The following is a 13,727-nucleotide window of genomic DNA, read 5'->3' as shown; positions in this document are numbered from 1 at the left end:
CGTCACCTAAGACACCTGCTTCCCCGCTCCCCCTCCCCCTCCTTCCCACATGCTGAGTCATTTCCCACTGCAGGGGCAGCACACTCTGCCCTCAGCCTTCTCAGCAGCTACTTCAAAACTGCGGAGCGGTTTGCCTCTAAGTCTATCACGGACTTTGTGTTCCAGCAAGGATTTGTAGGATGATCTACCTGGGGCAGGTGTGTGGGGGCCTCCATTCCGACACAACTTCAGCTGTTTCTCTGCCATTTCGTGACAACAAAAATCAAACAGCTCACCAACACAAGTTGAAAGTTTTATTTATATAAAATTCATTAAGAACATAAAAGATTGAGTTTCTTAAAAAAATGTGCAGTTATTTACAGCAGTATTGCACAAGTAAAGTGGCAATTACCCTGTCAAAATTCATCAGTGCAAAACACAAGGAAGCCAGGGAAATTGCAATACAAATGCTACATACGCTGGGTCCTAGGAAACAAGTTAGTGATGGATCAGTATACAGACAGATCAGTGCTATTTATAAATGGGTACCTGATGAGTTCGGATACAGTAACCAGTGGTCGCAGAATCTGGACAGAAAACCTAAAAGCCAAGACAGCCTCTCAAATCTGGAATTCTCAAATAAAAGTAGTCAAGTTACTGGAGCTGGGGGCTTGAGAATGCTTCCGGCACACAACGCTGTTTGCAGCAGAGCCTGGCCGACTTAGCATCACGTGTGGACACATCCCCGCACACGTGTGTGCTGCACACGCAGAGGTGCCAGGCTAAACCAGCACGTAGTCACCTCGTCACCCTAGTGCTTCCATGAGCTTCTACTTCTTGAGCCCCCCATCCCAGCTCAGTGGGACCCCCAAGTTCTCGGAGGGCTTTGACCTGAAGAAGCAGGGATGACCCCACGGTTGGGGGAGAGTGGATGGCTGCAGGATCAGCTCCTGCACACAGACAGTCCACACGGCAAAGCACAGGGAGCCACAGGTGCTCCTCACCAGCCTGGCCCTCACCCTGGAAGACCACGTGGCCGCACGTCCAGGAGGGGCGCATTTGCATCTCCTCTGCTTGGAGCTGTCAGGGATGAATTTTCAATGGAAAAAAAAAATCTTTCCCCAATGCTGGTAACACATTGCTGTTTTTAAAACCATGCGTCTGCAGTCGGCAGAAGTTAGCAGCTCTGCAACAAACAAAGTTGCTGAGTGTTTCTTGGAGCAGACTTGTGTAGCCAGCCGGATTTACACTTTCTTATTGGTATCTACACACAAGCTAAGGACAACAGAGTCCAAGAACTGAAACCCAGGACCCACGCTGGAGGCCGGTGGCCACCCCACACCTGGAGGGGGAAGCGTTCCATGGGGGTGGGGGCAGGGACGTCGGCACGTTCAAGAACTTACGACATTAAATAAGCAGAAAATAAATATACAATATTTCTACATGTTACAGCATCATGAAACAGTAGGACACATGACACAGAAAAAGAATCTACAATATTTACAGTCCTTGATTCTAAAAAGCTTAGAAAAAACAGTGATTTTTTTTTACTTATATAAGCTGTACAAAATTTTACAAGAAAGGTAAAGGAACACAATTGCACACAGACATCTGGCTCAGTTGATAAGTAAAATCTGACCTCCTAATCTAATAAATAGTCAAAATATATACAACATTAAGAAGGGAACACAGAAGAAAATTGTATTCCATTGCATTTTTCTCCCCACGTCACAAGGAATTTTTAAAATGTTTTCGCCAAAATCCATTCCCCCCACCCTTAACTGAAACTTCTTTACCGAATTGTTTCTAGAAGGTCATCTGTGGAATCCCTCGTGAAGCTACTGTGTGTGTGTGTGTGTGTGTGTGTGTGTGTTTATTGCATCTCGGTGCGAAGTCACAGGACACTTTCTACAAACCTCACACAGGGAGAGGTTATCAAGGCACAAAACCCGCATTACGTATTCAAAAAAGGGATCTAGCTCTTTTTCTTTTTTTTTCTACAAAAATTAAATGACGACAACAACAGAAGCTAAAACGTAAGAGGCATACCCAGGGCAGGTGCACTTCCTGCAGGGAGGCATCGTGACGGAGAGACGCCTGCAGTGACGGCGGGGAACCTCTCCAGGCTCTGCTGCCCACAGCCTGCTCCTTAACACTTCTACAATTCAGAGAACCTCTAACTCCTCAGAGCCTGGAGCCTGGGCGGGGGCCGGGGCCACGGCGAGCAGAGCCCCCACGCCTGTCCCCAGTGCTCTGGGGTTCACAGGGCTGAAGGAAGAGAGTAAAGTGCTGCAGTCACGGGGACTGGCACGTGGGCACGGGGATCCTGGGAGGGGGCGGCCCAGGACCAAATACATCTTTGGTGTGTGATGTCCAGCAGGCCCGTGGCTGCGATCCTGCAAACCGTGGGCTGTGTGTGACCCCACGAGTGCCCTCGAGACACGTCGAGAATCGAGTGGAGCGCCAACACAGCTTCTAAACTTTCCAAACTCCGGGGAGATTGGGGGGAAAAGAGAAAATTTTAACAAAGGAAGAGCATCTGAAATCAAATCATCTCTACCTAAAGGAAAAAATACAGAGGCTATACATACGTACATGTATTTTCATAAAACTGTGAAGACACAAATGCATGGATTTTCCCACTTAATTTAATGTTGATGTAAAAGCAAATGCAATAGTTGTTGGCGCAGCTGAAGATTGGTGGAGTCTTTTAAAAAAATTATTTTCTAAAATGACATGAGTCACCTCCAAGCTTCCACTGTTCCCTGGGCTGTTTCTCTCTTGGTGTCCCTGGTCACTGGACTGGCTTTGGAATGACGGACTGGAGAGAGGGCTCCCCAGGTACCGCCGCCAAGGGGCAGGGAGGCACCCGGGGGACATCCCACAGAGGTGGAGCCCCGGGGGGCCGAGAGAATCCCACTGTCCTAAGAGAAATGGAGAAAGCGGGCAGTTTGGATTCCCCCCTCGTGTTCTTCCCTGGCACTGCTGAAAGTGGAATTCAGCCTGTATGTCAAGGTAGACCGACAGGAGCTGGGGTCAAATGTCGGCATCACAGGCCACGTAGACTGGGGTGGGCTGACGGCCGATGCCTGGAGAATGGCCATATGGGGCCTCCCCCTCCCCCGGCCTGTGGCTGGATGCACAGGCGTGCTGACCGCTGGGGCTGGTGCTGAGCCTGCAGCCGGCAGCTGTGGGGAGGCCTGCAGTGCACAGAGCCCGGTCTCCACTGCTCTCTGCTCTTCAGCACACTTCTCTCTCGCCACGCCATCAAAGTTACCCGGACACCCGCCCCAGAACTGCTTAGCGACTTGGCTAGTGCACAGGTGGCCTGGGCTGCCGTGCCCCATCATATCCAGTCGTGGGAAGACCCCTGGTCCATGTATGCCACAGAGCCCAGCTGGACCAGCAGAGCATCTTGGGAGATGGCGGGAAACCCACAAGCGCAGCCTGCAGGCAAGCCACGGTGCCACTGCACTCAGGAGGTAAGTAAATATTTACAAAACAGGAGCGGCCCCTCTGCCACTTGACTCCATTCTGCTCCATACACACTCTTTTGGTATTAACAATAATTACAAAAAAAAAAAAAAGAGAAAAAAAAGGTTAAAGCAACCACGGCAGGGAAGGGAGGGGACATGTCACACCTTGCCCTGTGTAAAAATTCTGTACAGTAATCTCTAAAAATAAACCAAGGCAGCTTTATAAATTAGCTGGCTCAGTTTCCACGGCAGGGTTTACATAATCCTCTGAGAGTAGGCAATAAGTTCTTAAAGTTTTAGTACAAAAATTATTCATGAGTTGGTTAAAAATTTTCCATTTCCTTTTTTTCAAAAACCTGTTCTTATTAAAGGAGGTGGAAAAAAAAATACAGACACTGCATGTAAACACCACTCTTGCATAAAATCCTGCTCCAAAGAACCATGATTTGTACATTAAGAAAAAAAGAACTCTCCCGCATTTACATTCAGGACACGCTCCCACCAGATCTTCCGGCACGTAGCGCCGAGCGAGAAGTCAAGTTCATGGCAGCGGGCGCAGGGCATGAGGGCGGCGCAGCGTCCCCTGCGCATGCTCCCCTGCTGCAGAGCCACGGTGCCGCTGGGCTCCGCCGAGGCCCGGTCAATGCATCCTCCACACCAGGCGCACGATGTAACGCAACAGTCGCAAGATAACCATTTGGGGCTGCTCCTCCGCTGCTGGGTAATTATTCAAAAAAACCTGAAAGGACAAAAGCACAGCTTCTTAGTTTCTCCCTAATCACTGGGCACGTGCGCACGCGCGCACACATTCACACACACACACACACACACATTTATTCATGAAATGAACCATCAGTCTCATCTTCCTGTCACTCTGGGGGCCAAAGCACCAGCTCCTCTCCGAGCCGGCTAAGGGAACTGGCTTCTAGTTCCTCTGCACAGGGAAGGCATGAAGCACAGGCACAGGCCCATCTCGTCGTCCTCCTCCTTTAAAGAAAAATTTGTCTATTTACTTGAAAGGCAGAGTGACGGAAACAGGGAGACACAAATCTTCCATCCACTGGATCATTGCCCAAATGACAACAGCCAAGGTCACGCTCAGATGAAGCTCCTGGCTTCAGCACTTCAGCCACCTGCGGCTGCTGCCTTCCCAGGTGCATTGGGAGGGAGCTGGATCGGAAGGGGAGCAGGTGGGACTCCAATACGGGATGCAGGTGTCACAAGCGACAGCTTAGCCTACTGTGCCACAATGCCGGCTCCTGGTTTCCTCCTACTGGAAACTGAGACAGGAAGCAACCAAGGAGTGTTTGGAAAACTCAAAAGAGAATCCCTAACCCTCAGTGCTCTGGGGAGGAAACCACACAGGTGCCGAAGAAAAGCCACCTTCCCTAGCACCTGGAGTCGGTGTCCCGTGAAGAGAGGTGGGGGTAGTGGGGACAGAGAAAGAACTGGGTGGATGTGAAGCCATGATCTCACTACCCAAGTTCATTGACATTCTAATGTGTTGCGGACTCCCTGAGCTGCAATTTACTTGAGAAGGCAGTGATTTGGGGTAATTTTCCCCAAGAAGCTAAATGAAGTGGTACAGCAACGCAGCACTGTGCCTCTGGGCGGCTCTGCTGGACAAACATGATGACCCGAGTGGCGCCCGTGGTCTCGGACCCAAGGCTGAGTCAACTCCGCCCTCCCACCCTCGGGTGTGGGGAGCAAGGTGCCATTCCCAACAAAAAGGCGCCTCTTCATGGGTGGCCAGTGTCCCTTTACTACACCTTTGCAGGTTTCAGAGCCTTGGGGTCTTGCAGGTTGCCCCTCTCCCCACCCCCGCCAGGTCCTGGTCCACCCTGTTGGGTCCATCCATTCAGAACAGCCGGACACAGCGACGGAACACGCAGCCTCACTGCCCCGAGCTACAACCTGCTTCACAGCTTGGGTCTGTGATGGGAGCCGGCTGTTTCCTTAACAACCAACCCACACGAGCCCGTGCTGCAGGGCTGTTGGCAGTCCATAGCTCCTCCAAAGCCCATTCTTGCTCTGGCAGGATAAGACTTCCAAGGCTACATGGCGGGAACCACCAGCCATAAATCCAGCCAGAATCAGGCCGAGAAACCGATCCCTTCCCAGGCCCCAAACGCCGCCAGCAGACACCAGCTGCGGCGGGTGCGCCTGCCCTGCCTGCCCCGCAGGTCCCCAGCGCCGGCCTGCCAGCCTGGCACGGCGGTACAGCCAGGGCCTTTCCCCTCTTCCTTCCAGGGCTTGGTGGCAGGAAATCAGCCTTCTGCGCGTGATTCCTGCCGAGGCGCCCCGTAACCACAGTCCGCGATTTTTATCTGCTGCACACACAACATTGCTTTGTTTTGATTTAACTTTCAAAATTACTTTGCTCCTTCAGTGTGAGAATAATTTAGGGGAAGGTTAATTTTAGTGTAGATGAACAGCAATAGGTCGAAAGAGGCTTATTCAAAATAAAACCACAGCTTACTAAAATGTAGAAAGCACGCGCTGTGATAGGCCATGTCGCTGCGCCCGCAGGGGATGTCTCGCAGCAACCTGGCGCCCGCGCCATCTTTGGTGCGGGCAGGGAATGGCCGCAGTGATGGGGCCGGGTCACACGAGGGACACTTGAAAGTTTCCTATCCCAGGACTGAGTGGCTCACGCACCCCATGAAGACAGCAGGACGATGACAGTGGCTGTGACTCGGGGCAAGAAGTCGCCCCAAGGGGACAGAAGGGGACAGAGGGAATTTGGGCCAAACAAACTCCCCGTGCCTGGCACATGGAGCCTTGGCCCGTGGCTCTCACCCAGCAGGCACGGCAGCAGGCACACCTTTGGGCCAGTCAACAACCGCTCTTGGACGACACTGAGCAGCGAGGCCATTATCACTGACTCACAGAACTGAGCCAGCCCTGACAGCCTCGATGGCTGGCCCCGCGTCACGGCTGCCTGCTGGCTGGCGGCATGCGTGTGTGTGGCCCATGGCAAGCAGGTACCTGCTTCCTGCACACACAAGCTGCCCTCTCCTATCCACAGCCACACGCGCAAACATGGCTTCTCGGGTGCACAGCTCGGGCCTGGTGACGCCAGTGGGGCAGGTGGCCCCGCAGCTGGGTGAGGACGCGGAACTAGCACCCAGCGTTCGGCATCGCTTGTGTTCAACCCACAACAGAGCTCCCTGCGTGCTCTGCTTGAGGAACCGCTGTGCCACTGAGCTCCCCAAGCAGGGCCTCTGGCTGGGAGTGGTTAAGGAGGGAGCTCAAAGCGATTGGACAGAGCCCCCAGGACGCAGGGCATTGGGGAGAGGTCCACGCAAGCGTGCACCTGGTAGGTTGTGGCCACAGCAACGTGTCCAGGATGGCACCGGCAGGTCTGATCACGCAGCCACTGCATTGTGGGGGGGAGGGGTCCTCAGTTACACCAGGTGCAAGGTGAGACCCCGCTGCCCCCCAAGCCTGGCACTGCAACTTGCGGAGGGAGTGGTCCCTGGCATCTCATGTGGGCTACAAGGAAACAGAAGCCCGTGCGCAGGAGCAAGCAGCAGCCGTGACGCCTGAACCTCCTGCCTGGTGCCCCTCCAGGTCTGCGTCCGCCCTGGTGGCTGCTTCTCAGGGCCAGGGGCACCTGCGCACTGCGGGGACATTTACGTTCTTCCAGTCCCAGACTGGGCAGCACAGGAAAGACAGTCCTGTCTCCTAGTCCTGAGTGGAAGCTCCACCTCTCCTGAGAGGCAGGCAGGTTGCCGGTGCTCTGGGCTGAGCCCAGCACCTCAGAGTGGCGCTGTGACCGGAGGTGAGGTCCGGCTCCCCCAGCAGGGCTGACAGCAAATTCCAGAGTCCCTGTCCCTGGTCATGCTTTCATTCCTGGGCCTGCAAGCTCCAAGTGAGAGCAGCGTCCCTTAGTCTGACTTGCAAAACGACTCTGGACAGGTGCCCTGCTCCAACTACCCGGTGAAGGAGACTTCTCAAGGAAACCACACCTGCTCCTGAGTGCAGACAATGCTCCTGGCTGTGCCACGCCTTCTCCTTGCCAGGGCCCCAATGGCAAGCCAGCCTGGGCTCCATCAGGAGCTATAGGAAAGCCGGGCTATTGGGGATAATTGACTTTTACAGCCATCCTGCCATGTCCACGGACCACCCCTCAAACATGCATAGCTTCCCGGCTGGCAGAGAGAGCCCCTGGGGGAAAGGGGCTCCAGCCAGCATCCCAGCAGGGGCCTGCTCTCACGCAGAGATACCTGTCGCCTGTCGCCAGCCCAAGGTAATCAACAAGATAATAGCGCAAGGACAATGCAGAGGTAAACAAACAGAGAGAGAGAAAAGCATTTGCTGGGGAGGCAGGTGGGGGAGTGGGGCAGGGCAGGCTCCAGAGCTAATCCCTATGCAGAGCCCGCAGGAGACAAGGACTGGAGCAAGGAAAGAGAAAAGGCACAGGGAGGAACCGGGAGTGGGGCAGGAGGGCGCTGCACTTGACAAGGGGCACCGGCTCATCGGAGGCTACACTTCTCCCGGCACGTGAGAATTTGATTTCTTGTAATATGCCAGGATGAACAGCCAGGCCGAGCTACAGGACTGCTGATTTCCCTCTTACACACAGGGGCACAGTACTCTGAAGATGTGGGCAATGCCCCTGGGGACAGCGACAACAGCATTCACACAGGGAACTCCTAAATGGTTCCTTGTCCCTGCAGGACCCAAGATGCAAGAGGACTCAGGTAGCAGCTGGGGGAGGGCCGTGCCATGGGGCTGATGCTGACCCACCAAGGGCTGGGAGCTGCCAGCGAGGTGAGGGACACTCAGTGTATGACAACAGCGTGGACACTCTGACTTGCTGGGGTCAAGGCTGGGGGACAACTGGACATGGCCACAAAGCCATCACCAAACCAGTAGCACATTCAGTTTACACTTGGAACAAACAACCCATCAAGTTTCAGGGAATGCAATTACTCTTTTTTTTTTTTTTTTTTTTTTTTGGACAGGCAGAGTGGACAGTGAGAGAGAGACAGAGAGAAAGGTCTTCCTTTTGCTGTTGGTTCACCCTCCAATGGCTGCCGCGGCCGGTGTGCTGCGGCTGGCGCACTGCGCTGATCCAATGGCAGGAGCCAGGTAATTCTCCTGGTCTCCCATGGGGTGCAGGGCCCAAGCACTTGGGCCATCCTCCACTGCACTCCCGGGCCACAGCAGAGAGCTGGCCTGGAAGAGGGGCAACCAGGACAGAATCTGGCGCCCCGACCGGGACTAGAACCCGGTGTGCCGGCGCCACTAGGCGGAGGATTAGCCTAGTGAGCCGCGGCACCAGCCACAATTACTCTTCAATGCCGCCTTGCTGGGTGGGCCCAAGGAAGCAGGTGTTGGGGAAGCAGTAGGTTGCCACAGGGACCTGGTCAGGTGGACGGCCATGCACGTCCGGGACACAGCTGAGTACTCAGTCTCCAACCCTGTGCAGGGAGGGGCGCCTGTCGGAGAGCTGCCCAAGACACCAAGTCCGAGGGCCTGGGGGCAGAGCAGACACTGCTGCCGCTGCTACACGGAATGGCTCAGCACACTTTGGAGCCTCCCCTAGGCTGGTCAGCGGACGGCAAATCCGGCCAAGGGGCCCACAATGGGTTTGAGGGTACAAGGCTAGAGAAGGGTAGTTCGGAGCCCACCCCGCCCACCAAGAAGGTGTGCACAACAGCTGAGACAGCATGGACGTGGGGCCGACAGAAACCCAGGGTGGGCTCAGGGGCCAGCATGGCCCTCCGCACGCACGGCGGTGCCCGGACAGGGCCCACTATTCCCTGTCTGGGGGTGAAATGAGATCACAGAGCCAGGCTGTGCACTGAGGCTGGAGATCCCTGAGGGATCCCCTACAACTCCGCTCAGACGTCAGCACGGGGCAGGGCACAAACCCACTGGGCCACGGACTGGGACTCACAGGAAAATCTGCACAGAGGGTGCTGCACAATGCAGGTTAAGACAGGGCAGAAGCGATATCCGGAAAGAGATTTCTCCTGGCAAACGTGGGCTAGGGAAGGGACACAGGTGATGCTAGCTTCAGTCTTACTAAGCTGAGGTCGCTCCCAAGAGACAAGTCAGAAAGCAGGATGAGCCCAACGGCCCCGAGACTCTCAGGATGTTAACTCGTCCCAAACGTGTTTCCTCTAGAATTTCAACACCGAATGCCCAAGATGTCTTGAACATGAACAACTACAACAACAGAAGACGGATCTTTAGGTGATAACAGGTAATGGGAGACTGATTCTGGGCCATGAGACTGGCGAGGACAGACCGAGGGAATCTCTGCTCCAGCTCCCTCAACGTCCAATTATGTGGATGCTGTGTGTGCCCACGGGGGCTGCCACAGCCACGGTCCAAGGTGGCTGGGGGAGATGCGACAAGAAGCTCCCCCGTGATTCTGACGCGAGCCACCCGTCTGCCTGTTCATAGTCTGACCATGCAAACAGTATGTTTATCTATGCCATGCACATACGCACGTGTGTACGTACGCTATGGTACTCTGTGTGTGTGTGTATGTGTGTGTATGAGAGTGCGTCAAAAAGTTTGTGGAAAGCTGGAATTAAATTAAGAGACAGGTTTATTCTGGTGCAAACACACCTGAAATCTATGCATGGTAGTTTCATAAAAAGCATTTTCCATGAGCATTTTGAAGACCCCACATGCGTATATGCACGTGGTTGTGGGCACGCATACCCATGCGTGGCAACCAATAGAAGGCCCCACATGTGACGAGCGGATGCGGGAGATCCGCAGGAAGACCCGGCTTTTGTCCACTGCTAGACACCCAGAACCAGTCCGACAGCAGCGGCTGGGATCCCAACGCGGGCTCGGGAGTCTGCTTCTCTTTCCGGGGTCAGCCCGCGCTGTCGCTGCAACACCGCCGGAGACAAGTTCACTTTCTATCTGCCACCAGGGCAGCGGGGACATTTGCATAGCTCATGCCTAACAGTTCTGACGTCCTCACAGCTGGTGCAAGGACGCCCAGGTAGCTCTTGCTCCCAGATGTGGTGGCGGTGCCTCCACCCCGGCACCAGGAGGGCGCTGTCTGCCTGCACTGGGAGGCTGACGCACACTTGCCCTTGGGGGTCACCGGCTGCGTTGGCTCCCTGCCCCCAGGGCCACACTAGCTGCAGGGACCCTGGAGGACCACCTTCAAAGCCTGTCACTGTCCTAGAACTATCCACAAAAGGCATTTCCATCAGATGAGCTACTGGACTGAGAGCTGTTCTGAACCGCCCCGGCCTCAGAAAAATGCTAAGCGAGACGTAACACACTTTAACCACAACTAAAACCTCCCTGCTTTGGTTCAGCTGGTCGAAGTGTAGCGGAGGATGATGCAAGAGGCTTATTATTTGTGTACGGCTGCAGAAGGGCCCCGGCTTGCTTTGTGTGCATCCTCATTTCCTCCTCAAGAGATTTCAAAAACCCCCATCTGACCCCCCTGCAGTCCCCTCCGGGCACCTGCACCTCCTGATGGTTACATGTGAATGGCCTACGGCCCTACAACTGCAGGGCCGCCCTGCAGGTGCAGCACCTGCCAGGCGGATGGAGCCCTCGCATGCACACGCGGTGTGACTCAACACAAGGGCATCTGGCTGAGCCCACCCAGCCGTGGAAACACAGCCCAGTGCTCAGTCTCAGCTCACACCCGGACAGGCACAGCGTGTGTCAACAAGGGCCAAACACATGCCTGTTGAAAAAGCACTCCCAGGGTGTTGTAAGTGTGACCCTTAGGGAGCGATGGAAGACCAGCTGGGAAGCACTTCAATTATGGTTCAGAGTGAGAGAAAACAGAATGCAGGAGACAGCAAGTGACTGGATTTTCTAGTTCCGCCTTGAAATGTTCTTATTTAATCTTTGTTATACTCCCAGCACATGGGCTAAAAAAATGGGTCTCCAAAGGGTTAAGGGGAAGAGCCAGGGTTCAAGGTCCCCAAGTCCCCAGGCTTCTCAGTGATATCTGCTTCCCCATGAGCCCACTCTGTTCTCCACAAGTCACAGAATGCACCTGTTCAGGGAGGCAGCAGTCCATGGTCAAGATCATCTGGCCGGCACCGCGGCTCACTAGGCTAATCCTCCGCCTGTGGCGCCGGCACTCCGGGTTCTAGTCCCAGTCAGGGTGCCGGATTCTGTCCCGGTTGCCCCTCTTCCAGGCCAGCTCTCTGCTGTGGCCCAGGAGGGCAGTGGAGGATGGCCCAAGTGCTAGGTCCCTGCATCCGGTTCCTGGCTTCGGATTGGTGCAGCGCCAGCCATGGTGGCCATTGGGGGAGTGAACTAACGGAAGGAAGACCTTTCTCTCTGTCTCTCTCTCACTGTCTATAACTTTCTCTCTCTCACTGTCTGTCAAAAAAAATTTAAAAAAAAAATAATCATCTGAGCACATGCTCTCCTGAGAGCATGGCAGGAGAAAGCAAAGTGCCCCTCACCTTCCGATGGGATGGGGACAGCGTGGCCTAAGTCGGGGGTGGGCAGCTCCTAAAACCCACACACCAGAGGACCTCCCTCTTCCGGCTCCCTGAGCCTGAAAACCCTGTCCCAGGACTGCTCTTGCCATGGACACTGCTGCTCTGCAAACCCAGGTGAGTGAGTCGAGTTGAGGGCACCTCAGCAGGTTGTGAGGCAGGCCTAGCTGGTGTTTTGTATTTCCCACGTGAGATGTCATTATTCCTTGCATGGCTTATTTCACTCAATGCCAACATTCAACTCCCGGAGGCCTCCAAAGGATGCCGTCTGAGAACACGCTGGGTTTACCAAGCAAACTGCAACTCCGGCCTCTCCCCTTGTATGCTGCTTACAGAAAAACAACTTCCATTTACAAAAACAAGGGTCAGACGGCACAGGGGAGCTGCACGTCGTCGGAAGGAGAGCTCAGAGAGACATCATGTTCACACACGGTACAGGGAAATGCTAGCGCACTGACACTTCACTTAGACTTCTGTTTCATCAAAACCGGTCTGGGGCCGCCTCTTCCACTCCAGGTTATCTGATGCAGGGCTACACTTTGGTCTACATGCACTCCCATCAATTCCTGCCTGCACATGCCCCGGACAGAGTAGGAAGTACATAGCGTAGACAAAGCTGCCCTGTGCTTCTTGTGATCACACAGTGAGAGGGCTCCCAGTCATTCCTGGCCACATCCAGAGAATCCGCAGCGGCTTCGTGTGCTACCCGCCCACTGCAGCCCTCTGCCAGGACAGTCCCTGTGCACAGAGGGTCAAGGGTCCCAGCTGAGGTGTGAGGTGCTCCAAGAGCAGCAGTGTGCTAACATTCTGAAGGGCCCAGTGCTCCCTCCACAGCCTTGGCCCCAGCCCATGGCCAAGCGTCCTGACCAAGGGGCCTCCAGCAGCTGTGTCCCCTACGGCAGAACACCATGGCCTGCACTGGATGGCGCTACTCCAGCGGATGAACCGGCACACAAAGGCAGGAGTGAGGGCAGAGACCGGTGACAGCGCCCGAGGAGCACCCAGAAACCTGGCCGTCCTGTATTGGGGAATGCTTCAAGGCGCAGGCTGCCCACCCTGCACCACACAGCTAAACGCAAGCCACTCGCCTTCTTCATCAATTCTACCACCAGGAGCACCAACGTGCTTGTGCTACCCCAGCTCGCACCGACAGCCCCAGCCTGCCGTCCTTGGCATCTCCCAGATGGGTCCCGTGCAGCAAAGCTGGCCACAAGGAGCTAACACAGCACACACCACGTGTGGGCAGAGTTCATTCAGCAACAAATGCCTCTCGAGAGCTGCCCTCTCCATGGTCCCCAGGCTTTGTCCCACAGTGCGTTCTGCACATGCCTGTGCTACGGAAATCGGGGAGGCGGCAAGCAAGCATCGATACGTATATTGGGAATTACACACGATAACCCACTGAATAAAAGAGGATCCCATGAAGCCAGGCTGGTGAGTCAAATACATGGAGTGGAAAGGAACGCTCCTCTTTCCTCAAGAGCTCTTTGCCTCCACTGCACATGGCAAAGCACACACCGAGCCGGGGAAGGCGCTGCCTGGGATGGAAGGGTACCAGTGGGTGCCGGGGGTCCCTTGACTCCATGCACCGAGGGAACAGCACCGCCTTCGGAGTCTTCCTGTGGGAGATGCAGAGCTCGACCCTCAGCACGCAGACACCGCAGACAAACCAAATTCAGGGAGGCTGGAAGTTACAAAGAGCCCCGACCTTCCAGTGAGTGTCAATGGTCACCAAAAAAAACCCCCGAGGGACAGTTCCAAACGAACAAAGCCAAAGAGACGAGACGGCAAACTCAAGGCGAGATCCTAGACTGGGTCT

The 13,727-nt window shown here is 54.9% G+C and overlaps 1 protein-coding gene across 6 annotated transcripts in view; it reads right to left on the bottom strand.

Annotated features, from left to right (window-relative positions):
* Positions 1-279: 279 nt before the first annotated feature.
* Positions 280-13,727, bottom strand: part of BCL2L11 (BCL2 like 11) — a 50,165-nt gene continuing 36,717 nt past the window's right edge. For all 6 annotated transcript variants that reach the window (XM_051836363.2, XM_051836354.2, XM_070068802.1 and 3 more), the window contains one exon: positions 280-4,194. In XM_051836363.2, coding sequence (XP_051692323.1) covers positions 4,096-4,194 — 99 coding nt within the window. In that variant the 3' untranslated portion in view covers positions 280-4,095. The remainder of the gene's footprint in view (positions 4,195-13,727) is intronic.

Source organism: Oryctolagus cuniculus, chromosome 2 (assembly GCF_964237555.1).
Source record: "Oryctolagus cuniculus chromosome 2, mOryCun1.1, whole genome shotgun sequence".
Taxonomy (NCBI): Eukaryota; Metazoa; Chordata; class Mammalia; order Lagomorpha; family Leporidae; genus Oryctolagus; species Oryctolagus cuniculus.
The sequence above is the reverse complement of the archived record's forward strand: the minus strand, read 5'-3'. Positions and strand labels throughout refer to the sequence as shown.